General features: G+C 45.6%; 1 protein-coding gene across 33 annotated transcripts in view; it reads left to right on the forward strand.

Moving 5' to 3' along the window:
• The first annotated feature begins 13,733 nt into the window (after positions 1-13,733).
• Positions 13,734-27,277, forward strand: part of CEP250 (centrosomal protein 250) — a 56,682-nt gene continuing 43,138 nt past the window's right edge. For 9 of the 33 annotated variants that reach the window (XR_014832224.1, XR_014832226.1, XR_014832227.1 and 6 more), the window contains exons 1-5: positions 13,734-13,806; positions 24,766-25,052; positions 25,471-25,527; positions 26,693-26,775; positions 26,994-27,159. Coding sequence is in view for 10 of the 33 variants with exons in the window: in XM_013985306.3 (XP_013840760.1) it covers positions 24,867-25,052; positions 25,471-25,527; positions 26,693-26,775; positions 26,994-27,159 (492 nt within the window). In the remaining 23 variants the exon portion in view is untranslated. Of the gene's footprint in view, positions 13,807-14,905; positions 14,984-15,787; positions 15,897-24,765; positions 25,206-25,470; positions 25,528-26,692; positions 26,776-26,988; positions 27,160-27,277 lie in introns of all 33 variants that reach the window. The other 24 variants (XR_014832228.1, XM_085003678.1, XM_001929408.5 and 21 more) reach the window with 7 other exon arrangements.

Genomic DNA, 27,277 nt, shown 5'->3' on the forward strand with positions numbered 1-27,277 from the left:
CCTCTGGCCAGCCGCTGAATGACACCAAAGAGAACAGCGACAGCAGCGAAGGTGCCTCTGGTTTGGCAGGAAAAACCATGAAAGGAGTGGACCCTCAAAAGTAGCGGCAGCAGCAGTAGCAGCAGAAGGAAAGGCTTTCTCCTCAGTCTGAGACTCTTGAAGTCTGCCGGGCGTGTGTTTGTATCCAGTCCCATAGTGGAAATGCTCTCGTATCCAGACGTGCACCGTCTCCAGTCAGCAGCTGAAAATAACTCGTTCTTGAAAGGAGAAAGCCGACCGCCCCCTTTCTCCTGCACAACTGACTGAGGGCTTGAAGGAGCCTTGTATAAGGCTGAGGGATTTTTCCAAGAAGGAAGAATGGCGTAATGCTGCCTGTGTGCTCCAGTTTTTTTTTTTTTTTTTTTTTTTTTTTAAGTTTTGAATCCTTTCCAGTGAAAATACTTCTCTCTCTCTCTCTCTCTCTCTCTCTCTCTCTCTCTCACACACACACACACACACACACACACACACACACACGCCTGCAGGTGCTCAGAAAAATCTTTTACAAACCTGAGCTCAGGAATTGGAAACGGAATTCCAACCCAAACCAATTTAATTACTCTCTGATGTCATGCTGTCTAAACTCATTTAAGTGCGATATATTTATGTGAAAAAAAATCACCGCTGCCCTCTGAGGCCATGGCTCACGGGGGCTCTTGGCACGGAGCCTCATGGGGGGATTCTAGGCTTAGGGGGCCTCTCAGACCCACGGAACAGACTCAAAGGTCTTCACCTCCACCTCATGGGGCAGCCCACCCCACCTTCCTGAGGAGAGATGCTGAGGAATGAACTCAAAGATCTTAAGCCCCAGAAGCATGAGGAGTGTGGGTTTTCAGTTAAGTCCTTGGGGTGTTTTTAAAGCAGTTTCAACCTTTGCGTCTAGTCTGGGACCTGATTTGTTGTTGGGGGGGGGCAGCACAGATGGCAGCATTTACACACAGTTTCTTTTATTTTAATAAACTTGTGGTGACCCAGAGACAGAAAAATATCAGTACCCACTGCACCCCTCCTAAATGCCATTGACTGAGCTCAGATGGTTTCTTTGGACTTGTGGGGGGGGTGCCACCCCTGAGCCCACTCCTTGGATGGAGGCAGGTCAGAGTGTACCTCATTACCACCCCAGCAAAGACAGACTCAGTTTTGTTGGGAGGGAACTGGCTAAGACCCCAGCCTGGGGCAGCAGCGGCCCCTGCAGGAAGCTAGAAGAATGATTTCCCACACGATGCTTTTCTGATAGCTTGGGAAGAAGTCTGAATTCCAGCTGGACTCGTGAGAGAAAACTATTCCCTTTACCTGTTCCCTCCTTTCACTCCCACAACTGGAGGAAGTCTTCCTCATCCCAAGAGGTTCAGCTGAAAAATTGCCTCCTCCCAGAAGCCTTCCCTGAGCCCCTGACGGAGCCAATGACCCCTTCTTGAACATTTCGATACATTTGTCCCACTGTGGAGGGGTATAGCACGGGTAGAAGCAGTAGTCAAACAGCTTTCCTTCTTTTTATTTTATCATTTTTTTTCTTTTTAAGGCCAAACCTGTGGCATATGGAAGTTCCTGGCTAGGGGTCAAATTGGAGCTGTAGCTGCGGCATACACCACAGCTGTGGTGATGCCAGACCCAAGCCACATCTGCAATCTACTCCTCAGCTTGTGGTGACACAGGATCCTTAACCCACCGAGCGAGGCCAGGGATCGAACCTGCATCCTCATGGATACTAGTCAGGTTCGTTATTGCTGAGCCGCAACGGGGACCCCCAAGTGATATGTTTTAATACAAAAATGGGGTTTTTTTAATTTTTTTTTTTTAGTTTCCATGAGGATTTGGGTTTTATCCCTGGCTCAGTGGATTAAGGATCCAGAGTTGCCACAAGCTGCCAAGTAGTTTGCAGATGCGGCTGGAAACCGGTGTTGCTGTGGCTGTGGCATAGGCCAGCAGCTGCAGCTCTGATTTGACCCCTAGACTGGGAACTTCCAAATGCCACAGGTGTGGCTGTTAAATTTAAAAAAAAGTGGCAACTCCTCTCCACCATGAAGCCTTCCTTCATCTACCAGGAAATACACATTCCTGAATTGCCGTATCTCATTTTCTGTGTCCCTCTCCACTTTGGCAGCTCAAGGACTACCCAGTTCTACCACTGTGCCCCACTCAGTCATGAACACAGTTCATTTCTTCTACTTGGTGTACTTTTTTCATATTTAAAAATCATAACCTAATTCCTTATAACAGTAGTAATTTATGTATATGCCTGTCTCCCCCATTAGATTATGACTAGACCGGCACCATATTTATCTTTCAATTATTCCCAAGGCTGGGCACACGGCCCAGTATATAGCAGGTTCTTAATATGTGTCGTATGGATGAATGAATCTCTAACTGGCCTTTATAGGCAAAAGCCATTACTTTCTTTCTTCCCTTTTTTTTTTAAATGGCCACACCTGTGGCACATGGAGGTTTCCAGGCCAGGGACTGAATCCAAGCCACACCTGCTGGATCCACTGTGCCAGGCTAGGGATCAAAACTGCACTTCTGTAGTGATCAGAGCTACTGCCGTCAGATTCTTAACCCACTGTACCACAGTGGGAACTCTGAAAGTCCTCATTTTCTACTTTAAGGAATAGTTACTTGTCAACACATTGTGCCTTCCCTGCTGGACTCTGAGTTCCTTAAAGGGAGGGATTCTGTCTTGCCACCTATTAGGGACTTTGTAAGTTTGAATGAGTGAATAAGTGAAGAGATGAATAAATCAAATAATCAAGACATTCCTTAACATGGTTTGATAAAGAGTAAGGGCTCTGGAGACCAACAGGCCTGGTTTTGAATTCTGAATTCTAGTTCTGCTATATGGCTTAGTGCATCATGTGCTTTTTGGAAGCTTCCTTTCTCTTTATTTCTTTTTTTGTTTGTTTGGGGGTTGCACTGGAGGCAAATGGAGGTTCCCAGGCTATTGGAGCTGCAACTACTGGCCTACACCACAACCACTGGCCTACGCCAGATCCAAGCGGTGTCTGAAACCAACACCACAGCTCACAGCAATGCCAGATCCTTAACCCACTAAGCAAGGCCAGGGATTGAACCTGCGTCCTCATGGATACTAGTCAGATTTGTTTCCACTGAGCCACAACGGGAACTACTCTTTGGAAGCTTCTAAATTTCTCTGAAACTCTGAACAGGAATCATGACAGTACCTACCTCACAATTGACAGTAGCTATTCAATGAAATAAATTATAAATAGTGATCTGCGGAGTTCCTGCTTTGGCTCAGTGGAAATGAACCTGACTAGTATCCATGAGGACACTGCATTTTTATCTTTTTTGTCTTCGAAATAACCCTATGATAAAGGTACTCTTAGCACCCTGATTTTGCAGGTGAAGAAATTGAGGTTCGGAAAGGTTAAATTACTTTTGAAGCTTAATTCCTGCTCTGACACAATTTATACCAAAGAATCCTAACCTGGCTTCTAGAAATACAAGAAGTGAAAGGGTGGTAGGAGCAATTATGGTATTCTTGGCTTTCAGTCAAGGTCTCATCCAATGGGCTGGGACTTCGGGGACATGGAGGAGTCTCAGAGCAGGGCTATTATTTGAGGACCAGGGAACTACAGAAATGGGGTGGGAGTGGGGACAGGGGACTCTGAGCTTGCTTAGAAGGCCCTCTCCAGGGAGGAGCCCAGGGGACTGGCCTGGCTCTCACTATAAAGGTGACTAATCGCTTCAGTCCCCTCTGGTAATTGCAACCAGATGGCTGCCGCTGGCAGCGCTTCAGTCCCAACATGTTTAATTATGGGGACGCAGAGTCCCTCGGTTCCCTATGTCCCCCTACCTCCCCCTCTCCTGTCAGCAATATTAATGTCAAACTCGAGGTAGAGGATGGGAGTCTTGGGAAGCCACTGGCACAGAAATAATCTTTATAGGCCCTTCTACCATGGAGAGCCTTTAACTTTTATACATGTTTCCCTCTTCGTCTCATTGCCACTCCACACAACATCCTCTGAAAGTCAGTAGGACAGAGTATTATTTATACCCATTTCACAGGTGAGCAGTGAACTGAATAACCATCATTATAATCATTATTCTTTGCTTTTTTTTTTTTTTTTTTGTCTTTTTTGCCTTTTCTAGGGCCGCTCCCGCAGCATATGGAGGTTCCCAGGCTAGGAGTCGAATCGGAGCTGTAGCCACTGGCCTACACTACAGCCACATCAACACGGGATCCGAGCTGTGTTTGCAGCCTACACCACAGCTCACGGCAACACTGGATCCCCAACCCACTGAGCAAGGCCAGGGACTGAACCTGCAACCTCATGGTTCCTAGTCGGATTCATTAACCACTGCACCACGACAGGAACTCCTCTTTGCTTTTTTCAAGCACTTAGCAATTTTTAATTTAATTTAATTTATTTATTTTTGGCTTTTTAGGGCCGCACCCGTGGCATGTGGAGGTTTCCAGGCTAAGGGCTGAATCAGAGCTGCAGCTGCCGACCTACACCACATTCACAGGAATGCAGGATCCAAGCCGTGTCTGCAACCTACGCCACAGCTCATGGCAATGGTGGGTCATTAACCCACTGAGCAAGGCCAGGGATCACACCTGCATCCTCACGATTAGTATTTGGATTCATTCCGCTGTGCCACAGTGGGAACTAATTTTCAATTTTCAAAGTGACTTCAGGAGTTCCCACTGTGGCTTAGCAGAAACAGGTTGGACCAGCAACTGTGGTATAGCTTACCACAGCCTAAGCAAGCTATGGTATAGGTTGCAGATGCAGCTCAGATCTGGTATTGCTGTGGCTTGGCATAGGCTGGCAGCTACAGCTTGGATTCGACCCCTAGCCTGGGAACCACCATATGCCAAGGATGCAGCCCTAAAAAAAAAAAAAAAAGACAAAATGGCTTCATACTCTTTATGCTATCTAAATCTCTTATTTCTCATGGAATTCCCATTGTGGTTCATTGGGTTAAGAACCCAACATAGAATCCATGAGGATGTGGGTTCAATCCCTGGCCTCAATCTCTGAGTTAAGGACCCCACATGGCTATAAGCTGCGGCATAGATTGCAGATGTAGCTTGGATCTGGTGTGGCTGTGGTGTAGGCCAGGAGCTGCAGCTCCAAACTGACTCCTAGCTGGGAACTTCCACATGCCGCAGGTGTGGCCCTAAAGAGAAAAAAGAAGTCTTTTATTGGAGTCAGTTCTGCACAGCACAATGGCTAAGAGCATGGGTTGCAGGATCAAACCACTTTGGTTTGCATCCTGGCTCAGCCACTAACCAATTGGATGACCTTGGGTATTCATTCACTTATGTACTTAATTATCCATCAACTACTGGATGTCTACCATGTGTTACATCCTGGGCCTGAGCACTGGATGTCTAGAAGTGGATAAGACTACCACACCTGTGCTCACATTCTGGTAGAAGAGATAGACGAGCAAATAAATGTATAATTTCAGAGAATTCTAAGTGCTGTGAAGAAAAATTAATCAAGTTCAAAGAACTGTCTACTTTAGACAGGAAGGTCTCTTTTAGGAGGTGATGTTCGAGCAGAGATGCAGGTGTAGTAAGAGAATGAGCCACACAAAGTCTGAGAAAAGATTGTTCCTGGTGGAGGAAAATGCAAAGCCCCTGAGGCATGAATGTGCTTGGCATATCTGAGGACCCGTGAGAGGTTGGTGCCACTGAAACAGAGTGAGCGTGGGGAGAGTGATAGGAGATGAGATTACATCATGCTGGGACCACACTGAGAATGGCCTTGCAAGCCAGAGAAAGGAAGTTGGATTTTATTTTTAGTGCAGTGGAAAGCCCAATGGAGAGTTTTAAGCAGATTTGTCTAACTTGAAACACAATGATTAAGAACTGGGCTACATTGGAGTTCCCTTGTGGCTCAGCAGGTTAAAGATCCAGCACTGCCACTGCAGTGGCTCTGGTAATTGCTGTGGCGCAGGTTTGAGCCCTGCCCCCGGAACTTCTGCATGCCATGGGTGCAGCCAGAAAAAAAAAGTCTGGAGAGAACTGGGCTAGCTGCCTTCAAACCCTTGATCGCCCAGCTGTGTTATCTCAGGCTAATTGTTTAACCCATCTATGCCTCAGTTTCTTCATATATAAGGTGAGGTTAATAATATACCTACCTCATAGAGTTGTTGTGAATTTTTATTGTAAGTTCCTAGAACAGTGTCTCATGCATAGTAAACACTACCTAAATGTTACCAACTATTTATATCTTTTAAAAAAATAACTTCTCTGATCCTGTTTCTTTACCTGTAAAATTAGGATAAAAATATCTGATTCACAAATTGCTTATAAGAAATAAATGTATTTATATATGGAGAGCACCTTTCTTTCAGTGACAGCATATAGTAGATGCTCTATAAACTATGGTTTTAAAAAAAATTCAGTTGTTAGTATTTTTCTTGTTCGGAAATGAGGAAATTGAGTCTTGAAGGAATTAAGTGATTGACACAAGGTCACATAGCCAGAAATGATCAAGGTGGGACTCAACCCAAGCACATGACTCTGAATCCAGGGCTCTTCCTCAAAGCAAGAAAGAATAGATCTTTCCTGGCATCACCTTATAGGAAAGGCATTGGCTGGGAGGACAGCCCAGAGTCCCTAGCCCTCTCCTCTGTGCTTCTTATAATCTGTAGGGCCGGGACCATCCCCATCCAGGGAGCCCAAAGAGCCCCAGCAAGAGCAGAGCCACCTAATGCTCCCTACAATCATCATTCCGGTTTGTATTGTTTAAACATCCCAGGAGCTATGACGCCTCTGGGATCTCCTCCACTGAGCTCTCAATGGCTCCCCCAGCTGAGCTTCTCAGGAACTGTACCTTGTCAGGTGGATCCATCCCACTCCTTGCAGATACTATAATCTGGAAATTGTGTGGCTGTATGTTTTTTTTTTTTTTTTTGTCTGTTGCAGGTGTGGTACGCAAACAAAGTAACCAAACATTTTCACTTTTATTCTTTAATATATTTTTATTTTAAAAGTGTTTTTAAAAATTTTGGAGTTCCCATCATGGCTCAGTGGTTAACAAATCCGACTAGGAACCATAAGTTTGTGGGTTCGATCCCTGGTGTTGCTCAGTAGGTTAAGGATCCGGTGTTGCCATGAGCTGTGGTGTAGGTTGCAGATGCGGCTCGGATCCTGCGTTGCTGTGGCTCTGGCATAGGCCAGTGGCTACAGCTCCAATTCAACCCCTAGCCTGGGAACCTCCATATGCCGCAGGAGCGGCCGAAGAAATGGCAAAAAGACCAAAAAAAAAAAAAAAAGTATTTAAAACATTTTAAAAAGTAATGCATATTATGGAGTTCCCTGGTGGCTCTGTGGCTTGGGTCACTGCTGTGGCGTGGGGTTGATCCCTGGCCTGGGAACTTCCTCATGCTGTGGGTGCAGCCAAAAAAAAAAAAAAAAAAGGTTGCATATTAGAGGGAAAAGTTATACAAATTTACAATGAAAAAAACCACAAACAGTACAAGAGAATATACAGGAAGTCCCCCTCCTTCCCACCCCAGACCCCCAGTCTTCCAGTCCATCTCAGACACGACCACTCTCGTCAGTATTCTGGATGATTTTCTATGCACTATAAGCTTTGAAAAATACTTTTTATTGAAGTATGGTATCTGCACTGAATATATTTTAATTACAAAATTAAATCATGCTCATTGTAAAAAAATAAAATTGAAAAAATACCAGATTTTATTAAATTAAAAGAGGCTGCTCCCCAATCTGTCTCCCTAGGGATAACCACTAGGGTTAACAGTTTGGGACCTGGAAAACATTGTCATTCTTGAGCTCAGAGACCTCAGATCCTTCCACTCCTCCCTCCCTTCATTTAATTTTATCTCCAACTTTGCACGTAAAAACTCTAATAGGTAGGTATTATTATCCCCATTTGTAGCTGAGGAATTTGAGGCTCAGAGAGGGGATGTGGGTTGCTCAAGACACAAGGCAGATTCAGGAGTTCAAACCTAGGTGAGTATGTCTGCCCCCAAGACTAATGTCTTTCTACCATGTTCCCCACCTGGTTCCTGTCCAGATTCATAGAGTTTAGGTTGCTGTGTGACATGAGGCACAAATAGAATCTCAGGTTAGAATAAAATTAAGGGCTTATTCTTTGAGGAAAGAGAGGACCTGGTCCTATGGGAGCCATCCCTGAGCATCCTTTTACTGCCCAAGCCCTGAAGAGGAGTGAACAAATGCCACCCACTTCAGGAAATGTCAAGCTTGGGTGAGTTCACACTTTGAGTTTGACTTGGTCAGTGGGAAAGGGGAAGGACTGGAATAAGACCTGCCCACTGTGACAGGGTCAGGGCCAGGGGAGTGGAATACCCAGCTGGTGGAGGGGATTGTATTGTTGTCCAATTATCCAATCTAAGGAGACTCATAAAATCCAACCAAGTGGGAGAATCAGCAAGAGTGCCCAGAGGAAATCCCTAGCATTCCCCAAACATCCATGCTTTTGCACATCATTGTTCCATGCATACTGTTTGGAGTGCCCTTCTTGCTTTTGTCAGCTCTGCAGATTTATCCTTCATAATCAGGTTATAATGTCACCTCTATGAAGCCACCACTCCCTCTTCATAGAACTTACCACCTTATAGGTGAGTGAAATTTACACTTTCCCACCTGCCTCCACATGAGTCTGTCGACTAAGGCTGTAGGCAAGGTCCATGAGTTATTGTTCTTTGGGTCTCTCCAGTCACTACTAGCACAGGATTTGACACATAGTAGGTGCTCAACCAATACCTGTTAAATAATAAATGAATGGACTCTGATGGAAAGCAGCAAGTTTTCACAATCTACTACAAGATGCTATATTCTTTTTTTTTCTTTCTTTCTTTTTTTGGCCATCCCTCAAGTTAACGAGGGATCAGATCAGAGCCACAGTCTCAACCTAAGCCACAGATGTAGCAACACCAGATCCTTAACCCACTGTGCCAGGCCAGGATCGAACCTGCATCCCAGTGCTCCCAAGATGCCGCCAATCCCTTTGCACCACAGCGGGAACTCCAAGATGCTATATTCTTTTTGTGCCTCCAGCTCTGCTTCAGAGAGTTAGCCTGCAGTAAGAAAGATGGGAATGATTGTTTTTGTTTGTTTTCAATTTTTCTTGTCTGTCATCCTCAGCTCACTTCAGTTGCTCAGGGTGTTGACATGGAGAGGAAGATAGAGAAAGGTGTGGGAAACGTCTCCTCTAAATTAGTATCATGGCTGGCTTCGTGCTTTCTGAGTTTAGCAGATGTTTATAGCTATTCCTGTCCATCAACAAAGCATCATGGAGTGCATTTATGGGTTCTTCAGGGGTTCCCTGCTGGGCCCCTCTCCTGCGCTCCCCCTAGCAAAAGCATCTCTATTGCCAATAGTCATCTGTCTTCTTACTTCTGGAGTCCCTTTACACCTCTAGAAGGCCCTACTGACCAGGACCCACGATGGGCTTATGCAGGCTCTCTTCCTTTCACTTAGTCCACATCTGGCCTACAGAAAACATTCCCTGACAGATTCTGGGAGAGCAGGACAATCTCAACATAGCAGCGCTCTCCTGGGTCCACCATCAAAGCAGTTATCAGGCTTGTTTCTTGCTGATAGACTTCCTGGACAGGAGATAGATCCAGTCATGCTCCCAGAGTGCAATGGGGTCAGATTTGGCACCTCAAATCCTCCTGGAATGCCCCTCTCCTGGTCACTTGGCTTCGGCAGTTAAATCTTCCCCAAGAAGATATGGGGGAGGGGTGTCTCATAATCAGAAATATCTCCACACAAATTCTTTATCCTCCATTCTCTTGAAATCATAGATAAAGGATTTAGGACTTAAAACAGATATTGGGCTATTAAAACATAACATATACAATTTTTTTTTCTTTTTAGGGCCACACCCAAGGCATATGGAAGTTTCTAGGCAAGGGGTTGAATCAGAGCTACAGCTGCCGGCCTATTCCACAGCCACAGCAATGCCAGATCTGAGTCGTGTTTGTGACTTACACCACAGCTCATGGTAACACCAGATCTCCAGCCCACTGAGTGAGGCCAAGGATCAAACCCACATCCTCATGGATACTAGTCGGGTTTGTTACCTCTGAGCCACAGCAGGAACTCCCTGTACATAATTTTAAAAAGAAAGTCAGTCAGTCCAGGCAACCTCTTGACGTGGGGCAGGGGGAATATGTATAAATAATGAGCAACCCTGGGATGTGGGATCCACATTATAGTCCTGGAACAGGGTTAGGATATAAAGCATGTTCCCAAACATGGAATTTAGGATGTAAAAAAAGAATCCCAGTTCACCTGAAGGGGAACAGTGCTGGTTTTCTTTCAACTGACCTGTTGTCTCTCCCTCCAATGCAGCCTCCTTTGAGGCCTTCTCCCCACTCTAGTCTGGTTTGAACATGGCCAGACTCTAATTGTGGCTAGATTGTCTTTTCCCAAAGAATTCTTGGGTCCCAAGCAATTCAAGGGATGGATATGAACACCCTTTGGTTTGTCTCAAGTGTCCCTGGTACGTCATAGGCTGTTTGAAGGCTGATGTACTTTCAGAGCCTACAGAACCTCTGGGGGGAATGTTACCCACTCTCAGGCATCAGCTAACTGCAGTTTCTGCTCTGGCCCAGACAAAATACCCAGTACTGGGTATTTTTCTGGCGTATAGTTGACTTACAATGTTGTATTAGTTTCAGGTGTAGAGCAAGGTGATTAAGTTATACATATTCATATATCCATTCTTTCTTCCCATCTAGCTTATTACAGCATATTGAGTATATTTTATTATGCTTTAATACAATTTCCAACTTGCTGTTAATACATAGTATTATTATCTAATACTAATACATATAAATAAATGTTTGCTGGGTGAATGAATAAATGAATGAGGATATGTATTAATGAATTATTTTTACTAAGATTAAAGATTCCTGTTTGGTTTTAATCACCTTCTATTCCATTTGCCCTTTGTTGATATGTCTTGATAGTCTGAAACCTATGTTTATTCCTCTTTGTCTTAAAATGTATTGCGCAGTATGTAGATGGATTTTATGTCCTTAACCTTTGTAATACTGGGGCTGATTTCATTCAGCCCATGGATGATTTTTTTTTTCTTTTCTTTTCTTTTTAGGGCTGATCCTGCATCACATGGAATTTCCTGGGCTAGGGGCTGAATCAGAGCTGCAGCTACCAGCCCATACCACAGCCACAGCAACTTGGGATTAAAGAGCCCCATCTGTGATCCACACCACAGCTTGCGGGAATACAGGATCCTTAACCCACTGAATGAGGCCAGGAATCAAACTCACATCCTTGTGGATCTCAACTGGGTTTTTAAGCTGCTGAGCCCCAACAAGAACTCCATGGAGACTTATTTGGCACCTAATATGTGTCAGGTTCTATGTTAAATGCTAAGTCAGACATAGTCTTCTAGCCTCAGGAAACTTAAATTTTAGAGAGGGAGAAAGATAACAGGTAAACCAAAAAAAAAAAAAAAAAGTAGGAAATACTATAAAAAGAGCACTGTGATAGAAAATGATAGGGTATTACTGTAAATAGCATGGTCAGGGAAGACCTAACTGATTTGAGACCTGAAAGAGAGGAAGTTATCAGCTAATCCAAGAGCTCTGGCAAAACTGGCCTAGGAGATGGCAAAGCATCTGCAAAAGCCCTGAGGTTGGTGTGGGTAACATTCCAAATACTGCAGTGACTATTCTTGCACACAACCTGTCAGGGGACCATCTTCTTGGGGTGGATTCCCACACAACTGAGTCTTTGTATCTTTTTTCTCTGTCCAATGTCCTGGATGTTTTTTCTTCTCTTTCAAGATAGTTTGCTTTTCAGATTCATTGTCCTCCCTCCCTGCCAACTTACTATTTTTTTTTTCCCTCAAGGTAACTATTAAGAATTTATTTTGGGAGTTCCTGCTGTGGCACAGCAGCAACGAATCCGACTAGGAACCATGAGGTTGTGGGTTTGATCTCTGGCCTCGCTCAGTGGGTTAGGGATCAGATTAGACCCCTAGACTGGGAAACTTCACATGCAGGGGTGAGTGGGGCCCTCAAAAGACCCCCCCCCAAAGAAAGAACTTTTGTTCTTTTAGGAGAAAAGATACAATATAGCTCTTATTGAAGTGCTCCCTTCTCAGGTTCCCTTTGGCTGTGCATTGCCTGTTTCACTCCTACTACCCATCAATCCATCCGTTCACTCAGCACTTACTGAGCACCTATTTTGTACCAGCCTTTGTGCTGGGTGCTAGAGATACACAAACTTATGCTATGCTTCTCAAAATGTGTTCCCAATGCATCATAATCACTCAGGGTATTTGCTGGAAGACACATTCCTGGGCTCCATGCCTGGTTTACTGACTCTCCATGGGTGGAATCCAAAAGTCTACATTTTGGAGTTCCTGTTGTGGCTCAGTGGTTAACAAACCCAACTAGTATCCACGAAGACTCAGGTTTGATCCCTGGCCTTGCTCAGTGGGTTAAGGATCCAGTGTTACCATTAACTGTGGGATCAGTTGCAGAGGAGGCTCTGATCCAGTGTGTCTGTGGCTGTGGGTGTAGGCTGGCAGCTACAGCTCCAATTCGACCCCCAGCCTGGAAACCCCATATGCCACGGGTGTGGCCCTAAAAAGACAAAAAACAAACAAAAAAACTCTACATTTTAAGAAATACCCGTTATTGTTTTTTAATCCCAATTTTTTTGTCTTTTTTTTGGGGGGGGTCCCAGCCGCGTTGTCGAGGTACACCACAGCTCAGGGCAACGCGGGACACTTAACCCACTGATCGAGGCCAGGAATCAAACCCGCATCCTCGTAGATACCAGTCAGGTTCTTTACCTCTGAGCCACTACGGGAACACCCCAACTCAAATTTTATTTTTTAATTTTTATTTATTTTTTTGGCCGCACCCAGGGCATATGGAAGTTATTGGACCAGGGATAGAAACCGGGCCAAAGCAGCAACTTAAGCGACTGCAGTGACAACGACAAATCCTTAAACCGCTGCACAAGAGACTCTCCAACTAAAATTTGAGAACCAAGGAGTGGAAAAGAATGGCAGGTAAATAAAATTTACAGCTCTAAAAAAGTGCATTGATAATCCATGTGCAAAACACGCTCTAGAGTCCTCTAGAGAGAGTCAGGCTTATTCAGAAAATTATATAAACTGTAGCTCTCCAGTGGGATGCAGGACATTCAGGCAGTCTCCGGTGCAAAGTGTATTCAAATGACATTAAGTAATTATATTATGAATGTTGAGTAGCCTGAAGCTACTTGGAGTTTCGGAGATTGAAGCTGAGTTTTGCCGCGACCAGGAGCCAGTTTCCTTCAGCACGTAGTTAATTGTACTCAGGTTTGGGAGTGGAGCATTGCGCAGGCGCATCTAGAACGAGGCGACCACACACATGCGCCGTATGTAACCTCGAAGCCAAAAGGGATACGATTGAGGGCAAGTGTTTTCTGTTACCGAAACTTCCTTTGCTCAAATAAGCAACCCTGGATGTCTCCATTTCGGGCGAGGAAATCTAACGTCTCTTAACATAATCCCTTCTTTTCTTCTGGGCCACTCTTGTAAAACAGCTGCCAGTACTCAACATGGCGAGAGGCCCCTAAGGCGATGCAGTCCTCTCTGGAGCGCCGGCTGGAGCGGCAGGGCTCTCCGAAAGGGCGGGAGTTTGGGGGGCGGGGCCTGCGCCCCAGCCACTCCGTGAGCCCCCGCCCCGCCTCCCCCGCCCGGCCTCAGCTGCAGCTTCACCGACTCCCGCGCTGAGGAGCACCCTGGGAACCTGCGGGAGCGGAGCGTGGTGAGGAAGGGCCTCAGGGGCGGGCGGGAGGTACCCGTGTTAACGGTCCAAGGCCCAGCGACTAGGGTGCTCCTGGGAATCCCATTCGGGCAGCGGCCTCCGGTTTCCCAGAAGAAACTCAGAGGCCCAAAAGAGGCTGGGTCCTGTTCTGGGGCTCTGGCCCCTGGCCTCCGCGTCCTGCTGTTGCTACCGCTCTGGGCTCCAGACCTTGCAGAAAGGGAGCTTCCCGACCCTGGGGTTGTCAGGATAAGGCGCTGCGCTCTCCTGCGCGTCCCGCTCCAGGCTCCCAGGATTTCGCGACTTCCTCTGCCCTTGGGGCTTTGCATGTGACTGTCCGAAAGTCCGGTCCTACCCGCCGCCCCACTCTGGAACTCTCATTCTTCGGGACCCAACTTAAGTATCACTTTTTCAGAAACCTTACCTCGTCGCTTTCTGAAGGCGCCGTAAGCTCACTGCTGGGTTTTTGCACTCTGCGCATAGTTACTTTTCCTGCTCCTCTTTGGCAGCCGTGCACTTGTTGGGGCGTTATGCCTTCCGCTTTTCATCCCTCTCCCAGGATCTAGCACGTGATGATGATAATAATATAGCTCGCATTTACTGAATAGTCACTAAATGCATTACACATAAAGGCCCATTTAATCCTCACAGCAATTCCACAAGGCGGGTTCTGTAGGCGTGAAGAAACTAAGGCACTCAGATCAATTTCCTGGAGTCCCACAACTGTTAAGCTGGTGGAGCCGGGATACAAATTCTAGACTCTCTGTCCCCAGAACATGTGATAATCCCTAGATTGCCCTAAGGTTTGGTAAATGTCTGTTGAATTGGAGTTCCCACCGTGGCTCAATGGAATTGAATCTGACTAGCATCCATGAGGACGCAGGTTTGATCACTGGCCTCACTCAGTGAGTTAAGGATCCGGTGTTGCTGTGAGCTGTGGTGTAGGTTGCAGACACAGCTCGGATCCTGCTTTGCTCTGGCTGTGGTGTAGGCCAGCAGCTAAGGTTCTGATTCGACCCCTAGCCTGGGAATCTCTATATGCCTCAGTTGCGGCCCTAAAAAGACACACTCACAAAAAAAGTCTGCTGAATTTTTACATTAGGCCCATGAGTTATGGAGGCCAGGATTACGATGCACATGAGAAGGCTTGGAAAGAAGAATGGATGTCCCCAAATATACAGTGAGTTCATGACTCTGCGGCTGGCCCTCTGTCCTTTCAGTCACACTCTACCTTTCTTTGGTCCTTTTCCGTCAGAGAGGTGCAGACTTAGACCTCATCATTTCACAACTTAGAAAGTGTCCCTCACAGAGCTGTGATTTCATATCTCATGATTTAGGAGACAGCATAATGTAACGGAGAGGGCATAGAATTTGGAACCAGACTGGGGTTCAGTCTTTGCTCTGCTACTGTTGAGTTATATCCCTTACATTTTTTGGAGCCTGTTTTCTTGTGTAAAATGAAGGCAATAATTTCATCTCAAAGGGTTTTTTTTTATGAAGATATCAAATAATTGTGTGAAGTGTGCCATACAAACTACATGATCTGGGTTTTGTTTGTTTCTGTTTTGTTTTACCTTTTAGAAGGTTATAGAACTGTCAGTTTGTTATAGCTCATGTTGCCTAATGGTCTAATATTCATTCATTCATTCGTCAAATATCTAATGAGTACCAGTTATAATACCAGGCACTGTTTTAGGAGCTGAGAATACAGCAGTCAATAAAACAGTATTCTTGCACTTGGGAAATGTATATTGTGTGAGATATATTATACATAATACTCAGGAAGGGACAGATAAAGTATGTAAGGTAAATAGGAAAATAGTAGAGTGTGAGGAGGGGTGGCGGTATTTTATATTGGGTGGTTAGGGAACAGCTTACTGAGAAGGTGACATTTGAACAGAGACCTGAAGGTGGCAAGGGAGTAAATCATGAGGATAATTGGAAGAAGAGGACCTGGATGAGTGTATGGCTTAATGTGTTCCAGACACATCCAGCAAGGAGGGCTGTGTGACTGGAAGGATATGAGCGAAGGGGAGAGGCGTAAGGAACGGAATTAAAACAATCAGAAGCTGGGATCAAACAATTAGGATCTGGTAAGCCAATACAGTGATTTTGTCTTTAACTCTTGATTAGCCACTGGAGGGTTCTGAGTGGCATAATCTGTCACTGTTTTAAAAGAATCACTCTTGACTATTCCAAGAAAAAATAAATTTCAGAGGCAATGTGGAAGTATTGCTACCACCGTGGAAGCTTTTGCAGTTGTCTAGGTGTATTATTGCTATACAAAGAATTACCCCTAAATTTGGCAGCTTGAAACAACAATCGTTGATTGTCTTCTAAAGTTGTGGGTCAGAAATCTGGGAGCAGTTCAGCAGTTCAAAAGTTGAACTGCTGTTTCTTAGGCTTAGGATCTCTCAGGAGACTGCAGTCAAACTGATGGCTGGTCTACTCCCAAGATGGTTCCTTACCCCTGGGCCTCTTCATAGGGCTGCCTGAGTGTCCTCAGGACACAGCAGAGAGAGAGAGAGAGTGGGGAGAGAGCCAGAGCTAGAGGGAAAGCAGGCCATTTATGACCTTGTCTTGGAGTCATTTCTACTTTATCCAGCTCTGTTAACTTTATACCAGTTCTCACTCAAGGAGAGAGAATTAGTTAGGCTCCACTAATTCTTGAAAGGAGGTGTATCAAAGAATGTGGACATACTTTAAAGCCGCCACACCAGGCAAGAGAGTGACTTGGCTTGGGATGATGGTGGGTGTGGGTCAAAAGTGATAGAAACTGGTAGTGGCTATAGGATTTGCTGCTGGATTGGTCATAGGGTGTTGGAGAAGGGAGCAAGTATAACTGTAAGGCTTTTGGCTTGAACATCCAGAAGGATGGGATTGATTTCGTCATTTTTGTCTTTTTTTTACCATTTCTTGGGCCGCTCCTATGGCATATGGAGGTTCCCGGGCTAGGGGTCTAATCGGAGCTGTAGCCACTGGCCTATGCCAGAGCCACAGCAACTCGGGATCCAAGCTGTGTCTGCAACCTACACCACAGCTCACGGCAACACCGGATCCTTAGCCCACTGAGCAAGGCCAGGGATTGAACCCGCAACCTCATAGTTCCTAATCAGATTCGTTAACCACTGAGCCACGACGGGAACTCCAGGATGGGATTGATTTCAGAGAGACAGCAGTGAGTGATGGCTTGAAGGGAGATCTTAATTCTCTGCTCAGGAATTGAACCTGGGCAGCTTGGAAGAAAACTAGGAATCCTAGCCACTAGACCAACTAGAGGCTGAAAGCAGAATTGCCCTGATTCTTGCCCCCTGTCGAAAGCAAGAATGTTTCAAGGAGGCAAAGTCTGTAAGAACAGGTATAGAGTTCATACACAGTATAAAGTGTAGGCGAGCACACAGAGAAGTAGTCTGCCTCTCTAAGGCAGAAGTAAAGCAGTAATATACACCCAAAGGAGAAGTGAGAGTGCAGGTGTCCCCTTGAATGAGGAGCACACCAGAAAGGTGATTTAAGTCACTTATTCACCATGCTGTACAGTAGGAAAAAAATAATGTATTGGGGAAATAAAAATAAATAAATGGGGGGGGGAGTCACTTATACAGGACAGATCTTCCAGGTCTTTGTCTTCCTTTGGCCAGTTATCTTATTTTATTTTTTACACCTGACCAAATCCAGGATCCTCCTGAATCTGCATGCACATCTTTTGGCCAAGATGGATTCCAAAGCAAAGCATGGTGGGAAGGTTATTTAGACTTATGGCCTGGCACCCCCTCCCTTTTTGAGCCAGAGGGTCTCCCTGACCCTGAGAATGGGGAGTACGTGACCTCTTTTGATGCTGTCATTACCATTGTTTAACAAGTTCACAGGAGACAAGTACCAGTTATTTGCCTTGTGCCCGTGGTTATTTCCATCTTGAAATATAGATAGTGGCTGGTTGCAAATGTCTATCCTGGAGTCCATCTATCTCCTGCTTCAGAATTACCATTTATTGAATCAGAGGACCAAGAGTTCACTTTTGGACAAGCTAACTTTTGAGAAAGTACACATCTATGTGGAGAATTTAAATAAATGTTTGGATTTAGTAGGGAAGTGTGATGTTCCAGAGGGAAGTGTGGGCTGGAGATAGAAAACTGGGAATCATGGGTGTATGGGTGCAATTTTAAGCCATGAAACTAGGAGATTAATGTAGGTGAAGCAGTCTGAAGCCTGAGCCCAAAATTCAGATGATGGTGGAGAGAGGGGGAGCCTTGGAAGGAGGAGGAGAGAGAGATACCCACATATGATTTTTTTTTGCTTTTTAGGGCTGCACCTGAGGCACATGGAGGTTCCCAGGCTAGGGGATGAATTGGAGCTATAGCCCCTGGCCTACACCACAGCCATAGCAACTCGGGATCTGAGCCGACCTACACCACAGCTCACGGCAACAACAGATCCTTTACCCATTGAGTGAGGCCAGGGATTGAACCCGCATCTTCATGAATCCTAGTTGGGTTCTTTAACCGCTGAGCCACGAAGGGAACTCCCCCACATGTGACATTTTTATAAGGAACCGTATACTTTTTTTTTTTTCCCCTGGAATAAGAAACAGAAATGGTCTCTGTATGGAGTTCCTGCCGTGGCTCAGAGGTTAACGAACCCAACTAGTGTCCATGAGGTGGCAGGTTCGATCCCTGGCCTTGTTCAGTAGATAAAGGATACGGTGTTGCTGTGAACTGTGGTGTAGGCCAGCAGCTACAGCTCTTGATTCAGCCCCTAGCCTGGGAACGAACCTCCATATGCCACAGGTGTGCCCCTAAAAAGACAGACAGACAGAAAGAAAGAAAGGAAGGAAGGAAGGGAGAGAAAGAAAGAAATTGTCTCTCTAGACATAGAGAGTTTTTTACTCAGGAAATAAAATGTTTGTGCCCTCAAGTGTTTTTCCTTTTTTTGCTTCCAGTGCAAGTTTTGTTTAATAATAGCAGTCCTCATCTTAGTCCTTGCAACATTTACACTTCTACTCCAATTTTAGGTGGTGTTGCTTTTATTTTAAATTTGTTTAAATACTCCTTTTAGAGGAATTTGGATGAGAAGAGACTATAATTTATGTCACTCCTCTGTCACTCTCCATCCTAGGTCCTGAGATTTCTGCCCTTCCCAGGCTGGTTCCTAGCAAAAGTAGGATGTCAGTTTTGTTCATTTCTGTACTGTGGCTGGCTACCTGATACTGAACTGGATGGAATTTCTGAGTGTTTATGGGATGAATTAACATATAAAAGAAGTGAATCTTTTTCCTTTCCCTGCGGCAATGTTAACCTCTGTTCAGTGGTTTACAATTTATAAAGTACAGCTGACATCCATTATCTCATTTGAATGCAATCCCGTCTGTTACCTTTTGCGGATCACTGACCTTTTCCTTTGCTGAGGGACATTGAAACCTCTCTTTCTTTTGGAGTTGTGCTAGTTTATTTATTCTCTGGGTGATCTGACAGTGTGTTAATAAAAGGTGGTGAACGGTGTCCTGAGGGAGCTCAGAACTAAATCTCAATTTCAGAAAAATTCCTGATGTGTTTTTTTCTCTATTCCTTCCATCTTTTTATTCCTGTTTTAGTGAATTTCCTTTTGGAGTTTGAATCATAAAACAATTCAAATCATTTTTAAAATAAACTTTTTTTTAGGACAGTTTTAGATGTGTGGAAAAATTGCACAGTACAGGGTTCCTATATATCCTGCACCCAGTTTCCCCTGTTAGTAACATCTCCCAATAGTGTGGTACATTTGCTACAATTTCGAATCTTTTTTTTTTTTGCCATTTCTTGGGCCGCTTCCGTGGCATATGGAGGTTCCCAGGCTAGGGGTCGAATCTGAGCTGCAGCCACCGGCCTACGCCAGAGCCACAGCAACGCAGGATCCGAGCCGCGTCTGCAACCTACACCACAGCTCACGGCAACGCCAGATCCTTAACCCACTGAGCAAGGGCAGGGACCGAACCCACAACCTCATGGTTCCTAGTTGGATTCGTTAACCACTGCGCCACGACGGGAACTCCTCGAATCATTTTTTGAGGTAAATGGGGCATACAAGTAAAATATAAACAAAATGAAATCACTTCATCTCTGTAAGCCTCAGTTTCCTGATCTATAAAAATGAGAGGGTTGGACTAAATTTTTTAATTAATTTATTTTTTGTCTTTTTAAGGCCGCACCCATGGCATATGGAGGTTTCCAGGCTAGGGGTCAAATTGGAGCTTTAGCCACAGGCCTACGCCACAGCCACAGCAATGCCAGATCTGAGCCACGTCTGCGACCTACACAACAGCTCATAGCAACGCCAGATCCTTTAACCCATTGAGCAAAGCCAGGGATTAAACCTGCATCCGTATGGATACTAGTCAGATTTCATTGCCACTGAGCCATGACAAGAATGCCCTAAATTTTTAAATAGCTCTAAAATTTTTAAATTCTCTGCTAAATTAAAATAATATTATTGTTTTGGTTTTTTTTGTGCTTTTTTTTTTTTTTTTTTGGTCTTTTTGTTTTTGGTTTTTAGGGCTGATTTGGAGGCATATGAAAATTCCCAGGCTAGGGGCTGAATCAGAGCTAGCTACACTGCCGGCTCTACGACAGAGCCAAGCAACTCGAGATCCCAGCCTTATCTGTGACCTACACTACAGCTCATGGCAACATCGGATCCTTAACCTGCTGATTGAGGCCAGGGATCAAACCCACATCCTCATGGATCCTAGTCAGGTTCATTAACCACTGAGCCATAAAGGGAACTCCCAAAATAATTATATAATTCTTATATAATTCCATTTCTTTACTGAAGTGTTACTATCACTTTCTTAAATAAGGTATACACATTAACAGCAGCCTTATTCTAATAAAAGGTTTTAGGAGTTACCATTGTGGCTCAGCAGGTTAAGAACCTGACTAGTATCCATGAGGATGCAGGTTCGATCCCTGGCTTCCCTCAGTGGGTTAAGGATAGGCATTGTTGCAAGCTGTGGCCTCGGTCGCAGTACACAGCTTGAATCTGGCGTTGCTTTGGCTGTGGTGTAGGCCAGTACCTGCAGCTCAGATTCAACCTCTAGCCTGGGAACTTCCATATGCCAGAGATGCAGTCATAAAAAAAAAAAAAAAAGGATATAATATGAGAATTCTAGGAACTATGGGAGGGCTGCCTACATAGTAGATTAGTATAATATACATAAATATAATATATGGTTACAAATATATATTAAATATAATGTATAATATTATCATACTAAATTGAATTACATGAAATTATCATTTTATAGGTTAGAAAAATGGAAATAATGGCAATTTCATAAGGTTTAACATAATGCTTTGGGGGTAGGGATCTGAAGGTAGGTTAGAGAATCTGGGGTTTCTGAGACTCTGCAAAAGCCTATCCCGACCCTCACAGTTTTAGGAGAGAACAGACTCTTCAGGTCTCTTGAAGCAACAACTCAGAGCTATCTAGTTAGCAGTGTTGGCAGTGGGAGCTGTTTCCCAGAAGGTTTGTGCCTCCGACCGGAGGAGGGGGATTGAGCCAGCATTTCAGAGCTGTGGTGATTTGGGTGACACAGCCTTGGTGGAAAGGAAAGGCATAAAGGGAGGACGTTGGAGTACTGACCCAGTGGATCAGCCAGGAAGAGGCAGCCTGGGGTGTTGGTGCCAGTAAGCCTTTACTGGGGCCACTCCACTCTTCCTACTTTATGCCCTTTCCTTACTGAGTACAAACTGCAAACCCAGGTATCTTCAGCTACCCAGGAGGTAATATAAATTAGTTTTCCTCTGTAATTCTGTTAAAAACAATAGCATAGGAGTTCTCTTTGTGGCACGGCGGAAGTGAACCTGACTAGGAACCATGTGGTTGTAGGTTTGATCCCTGGCCTCACTCTGTGGATTGAGGATCCGGCATTGCCGTGAGCTGTGGTGTAGGTCACAGACGCAGCTCAGATCTGATGTTGCTGTGGCTGTGGTGTAGGCTGGCAGCTGTAGCTTCAGTTAGACCCTTAGCTTGGGAACCTCCATATGCTGCAGGTGAGGCCCTTTAAAAAAAAAAAAAAAAAAAAAAAAACCCAACAGCACAAGTACAATGACATGACAAGTGAAATCTGCTATCTAAGAGAGGGAGAGGCTAGCCCCGGGGGGGGGGGGGGGGGGAGCCCTAGACTGAGGTGAAGTGGTGAGCGCATGCCCTATCTAAAGTGGGTGGACGGTTTCACTGCAGCTGGTTGTTGCCTTGTAGCAATGTGGGTCAAGGGTCACTAGATCTCTTGATTTTCCAAAGGAGTCAGAAATAAGAATTTTTATGTTCTCCCAATGGTAAATGTTTGCGCCTGACTTAAATTCTTAAAAATCATTGTGTATTGGAGTTCCCTGGTGGCCTAGCAGTTAAGGATGTGGCGTCACTGCTGTGGTGTGGGTTTGATCCCTGGCCCAGGAACTTCTGCATGCCATGGGCACAGCCAAGAAGCAAAAAACAAACAAACGAAAAACAAAAACATTATATAGGCAGCAATGATTGAGAAGAGCCAGCAGTCCACATGTGTAACCATGGCCAAGGGTTTAGATCTGCCAAAAGTGTGGCCCAATGCATTCCTTATCATTGTTGCCAACCTGCTAGTGACCAAAATGAGTAAAATGCATTAGTCAGCTCCTGCCTTTGAGGGACTCATAGATTAGTGGAGAAGATAGACAAAGAGTAATGATAAGATGTAATATAGGTATTCTCTATATAAAATATTAAATGTATATCTATGGCTATGAAAGTGATGAATTAATCCTAGATACATCTGAGAGGACATGATAGAAAGTGGCATTTGAGCCAGGTTGTAGGGGATCAGCAGTTAGGTGCATTAAAGGGATATGGGGCCCCTGAAACTCCCGCTGTATGTGCATATGTTATATTTGCATTTGCTGTATATGCCATTTTCTTCAGCTTGTGAATGACTCATGCTGCCAGGGAGGCAGCTCTCTAATAGACCATTTTCTTGTAGGTAATTGGAAATAAAGATATTCCTCACCCCTGCCGGTGGGTGGCTCAGGGTTGATAAAATGGGAGACATCTAACCTTCTGCCTCCCCCTAGGTTATCCTGTGTTTTAGAGGCCTAAGAAACTCAGAGGCCGTGGAGCTGGGTGCCCTCATTTTTGGATGAGGAGCCTGAAAGGGAAATGGCATGCTTGAGGTCATAGAGCCCACTAGAAGCAGAGCTTGGATGAGCACCCCCAACTTTTGCCTCCCCATCTCCTGGGTACCTCTGAAGTCACTGGTTAGGCTGGCCTCCCCCACCTGCTCCCATTGTCCTATCCTGGCCCAGTTCCTGGTAGGTGAAGAGGGCAGCCATCCTGCTGAAGCTGGTTCCTTCCCTCTCTTTTGGATCCCCTGCCCGAAAGGCCTGCTGCTCTATCAGAGAGTCAAATTACTTGTATTCAAATCTCTAGTCAACTAAATGCCAGCTGTATGAACTCAAATTGTTTAATCTTTCTGATTTCTTTTTTGCTTTTTTTTTTTTTTTTTTTTTTTTTTAGGGCTTCACCTGTGGCATATGGAAGTTCCCAGGCTAGGGGTCAAATCAGAGCTGCAGCTGCCGGCCTACACCACAGCCACAGCAACACCAGATCCAAGCTGCATCTGTGACATATACCACAGGTCGTGGCAATGCCAGATCCTTAAACCCACTGAGTGAGGCCAGGGATCAAACTGGCATCCTCGTGGATACTAGTTGGGTTCGTAACCTGCTGAGCCACAGTGGGAACTCCCACCTTTCTGATTTCTTAACTGAGGTTTCACCTTTGTAAGCCTCAGCATCATCCATATATAAAGAGCTATACTAGTACCTACACTGAAGTGTGATAGGAGGGCATTGGAGGGTTTCATGATTCTTTTTTTTTTTTTTTCTTTGTTCTATAAGTAGTCATCATTTTTTTTTTTTTCTCTTTTGTCTTTTGAGGGCCACACCTGAGGCATATGGAGGGTCACAGGCTAGGGGTCAAATCGGAGCTGCAGCTGCCAGCCCACACCGCAGCTCACAGCAACATCAGATCCTTAACCCATTGAGCAATGCCAGGGACAGAACCTACAACCTCATGGTTACTAGTCGTGTTTGTCAACCACTGAGCCACAGCGGGAACTCCGGTGTCATAATTCTTGTGATGCCAGAATGACATCGTGTGTGTAAAGCACTTAGCAAAGTGACTTATACATAACTTAACAAGTGGTAACTATGATGACGATAGTTCACATCGTTCACAGCCCCCCAGGTTAGGTTAAAAGCCCTTCTGTTGTCTTCCCTTACCATCCTGCAGTGTCTCTATTATTACTGCACAGACCACATTGTATTGTAATTATGTCTCTTTCCCCTGCTAACCCAAAAGCACCTTCAGTGATTCAGTCAACAAATGTTAGAGTTCCCTTCATGGCTCAGCAGTTAATGAACCTGACTAGTATCCATGAGGACATGGGTTCAGTCCTTGGCCCTGCTCACTGAGTTAAGGATCCAGCATTGCTGTGAGCTGTGGTATAGGTCGCAGGCATGTCTCAGATCCAGCATTGCTGTGGCTGTGGCTAGGCTGACGGCTTCAGCTCTGACTCGACTACTAGCCTGGGAACCTCTAAGGCGCGGGTGTGCCCCTGAAAAGACAAAAAAAAAAAAAAAAAGTTTATTGAGCACTATGCCAGGCACTAGGGATGCAGTGGAAAACTCTTGGTCTAGCGCGGAGTTCCAGAAGGCATGCCAGGAAACACTAGTCCTGTGCGCTTGTCTCACGGTCTAATAAATTGGAGAAAGATGCTCATCATAGCTCCCCTTTAGCAATTAGGTCCATCTTAGCCTTTTAAAAGCTCTGAGGGGTCCTGTGGTAAAGGAACCTATTTACCTGTCCAGGCCAGCTTTGCCAGACCTAATGAGTGTTTACTGAATAAATGTGAGTCATCTAGACAGTTCTTTCAACTCCACTGTGTGCTTTGGTCCCCAGCTCCAGAGGAGGTCCAAGGGACAACAATGATTCGTGACCCTGCTGGAAGCAAACAGCCTCTGGCTACATAAGGGCCTGTGGGCTTACTGTCTGGTTCCTCCATGGAGACAGGCCGCCCCAGGCTGAACAACATGAAGCCCCAACCACTGCAGCTGGTGCTAGAGGAGCAAGTGCTGGCGCTGCAGCAGCAGATGGCAGAGAACCAAGCAGCCTCCTGGCGGAAGCTGAAGAGCTCCCAAGAGGCACAGCAGAGGCAAGCAACCCTTGTGAGGAAGCTGCAGGCCAAGGTGAGGCAGCTGCCCTTTCAGGAGGGAGAAAGAGACCACGTGGAGCTGGGGGCCGAAGAGGGCAGGAATGTCCTAATAAAGAGTTCTCCTTTGCTGCTCACAACTTCTCCGTGAACTACTCTGGCATCCCTTTCCATGATGACCTTCACAAGGGTTAGTTGTCTAGGTTTGCTCTCCCAAGTCTAGAGCTAGGACTTGACCCTGGGTGTTCTGGTTCCAAAGCCCATGAACTTACTTCTCCTGCGTAAGAGTTTTATAGAATGTATTAAATGTCCACATGGAAACCGTGAGATGTTATGGCCTCACCTCATTATCACCCAGTCCCTCATTCACAGCAGGTTTGCCCACAACCCTTGGGGCCTTTGCTTTGGGCTGTTTGCATCTGCCTGCTTACTGCCATGATCTCTGTTTCTCTTAGGTGTTGCAGTACCGGAGCTGGAGCCAAGAGCTGGAGAAGCGGCTGGAAGCCACTGGGGTGAGTGGGGCTGTTCTGTGCTCCTCCTGAGCTCCTCCTGAGGGCTTGTTTGCTGACTGAGGGAGGCTGGGGTATGATAAGGTGAGGCTTGGTAGCAGTCTGTCTTTGTCAGCCCTTGAGAGCTTTATCACACAGATACCTTCATCAGACCTAACTATTCCTAGCCTGTCATATTCCAACCCTTGGCTCTCTAATGCCACTTTAGGAGACTTAATATTATCACATTGGAAATGATGTGGAATCCAAGGGAGGAGATGCATTTTTCCTCCAGAAGGTGTCAGTGTTTATCTGTCATAGAGAGATATTGCACCCTTGCAGGCCTGGAAGAAGAGTGTGTTCATGGCAGAGGGATTTCTTTGTGCTATTGGCTACATAGAACTGGCTTTCAAAGACCCATCTGCCTTTGTTCCAGCTCCCTCTCAGCACCTTCTCACATTACTCTTGGAAGAGTTCTCTCAGAGGAAGGAGAGGAGCAAGACTACTCCATACCATCCATTCTCTGTAGTCCAGGCATCCTTAGGCATTATCATAGAATTATGTCACTTAATCTGCGAAGCAGCTTTCCCAGGGGAATGATACCACCTTCACTTTGCAGCTGAAGACTTTGCAGCTCAGAGAAGTTATAACTTCCCAAGGTCCAAAAAGTAACGTGGTAGAAGCCAAGGCCATTAGTGAAAGCTGTATCATATACTTCTCAGGTTGAAAGTTCTTTTTTTTTGTCTTTTGTCCTTTTAGGGCCACACCTGTGGCACATGGAGGTTTCCAGGCTAGGGGTCTAATTGGAGCTGTTGCTGCTGGCCTACGCCAGAGCCACAGCAATGCCAGATCCAAGCTGCATCTGTGACCTATACCACAGCTCACGGCAACACTGGATCCTTAACCCACTGAGCGAGGCCAGGGATCAAACCCGCAACCTCATGGTTCCTAGTCAGATTAATTTCCACTGCGCCATCATGGAAACTCCAGGTTGAAAGTTCTTTTCACTACCAAATGCTGTCTTTCAAGAGAAGTCCCTGGTTCACTTTGGGAGAGAGGGATTGAGGAGAGAGGCAGATTGCCAAGAAGGAGGACAAAGAACATGGGCTGCTATAGAGATGGTATCAGGGAGTTGGTCTGCAGGGTGTTCTCTTTGGAGGTAAATTAGGCTTGTTTTTGTCTGGTTAAGGCACCAATCCCTCAGAGGTGGGAAAATGTGGAGGAGCCAAACCTGGAACAGCTGCTAATCCGATTGGAGGAGGAGCAACAGAGGTGATGGGCCCCAACTTTCTGGCCTGGGTAGTTGGCTGGCGGGTGGAGAAGGTCCATGGGAAACCTCTGTCTTGAGGGCTAATGTGCATTAGAACGAAGGACTTCAGCCTTCAGTTCCTGGCAATGGAAAGTTCCAGTGGTTGTCGTCTTATTCCAAGAGGTCCAAGTGTTGGCTCAGACCTTTATTTTGTACTTGCTCCTATCCCTTCCCAGTGCAGGTGTGAGAGTCTAGCAGAGGTGAACACCCAGCTTCGGCTGCACATGGAAAAAGCTGACGTGGTGAATAAAGCGCTTCGGGAAGATGTGGAAAAATTGACAGTAGACTGGAGCCAGGCCCGGGATGAGCTAATGAGGAAGGAGAGCCAGTGGCAGATGGAGCAGGAGGTAAGAGAAGCAGGGGCTGGGAACAGTGAGAGGAGGACTTGCACTCTGGGCACTGCCCTGGTCAGTGCTGGAAGGGGTTAACTTCAGGACTTGGATGGAAACCTAACTGTTGTTAAAG

The sequence above is a fragment of the Sus scrofa genome, chromosome 17, assembly GCF_054392235.1.
Source record: "Sus scrofa isolate SSC_HxYL_T2T_F1_AM1 chromosome 17, Sscrofa_HxYL_maternal_Yorkshire_Landrace_v2.0, whole genome shotgun sequence".
Classification (NCBI taxonomy): Eukaryota; Metazoa; Chordata; class Mammalia; order Artiodactyla; family Suidae; genus Sus; species Sus scrofa.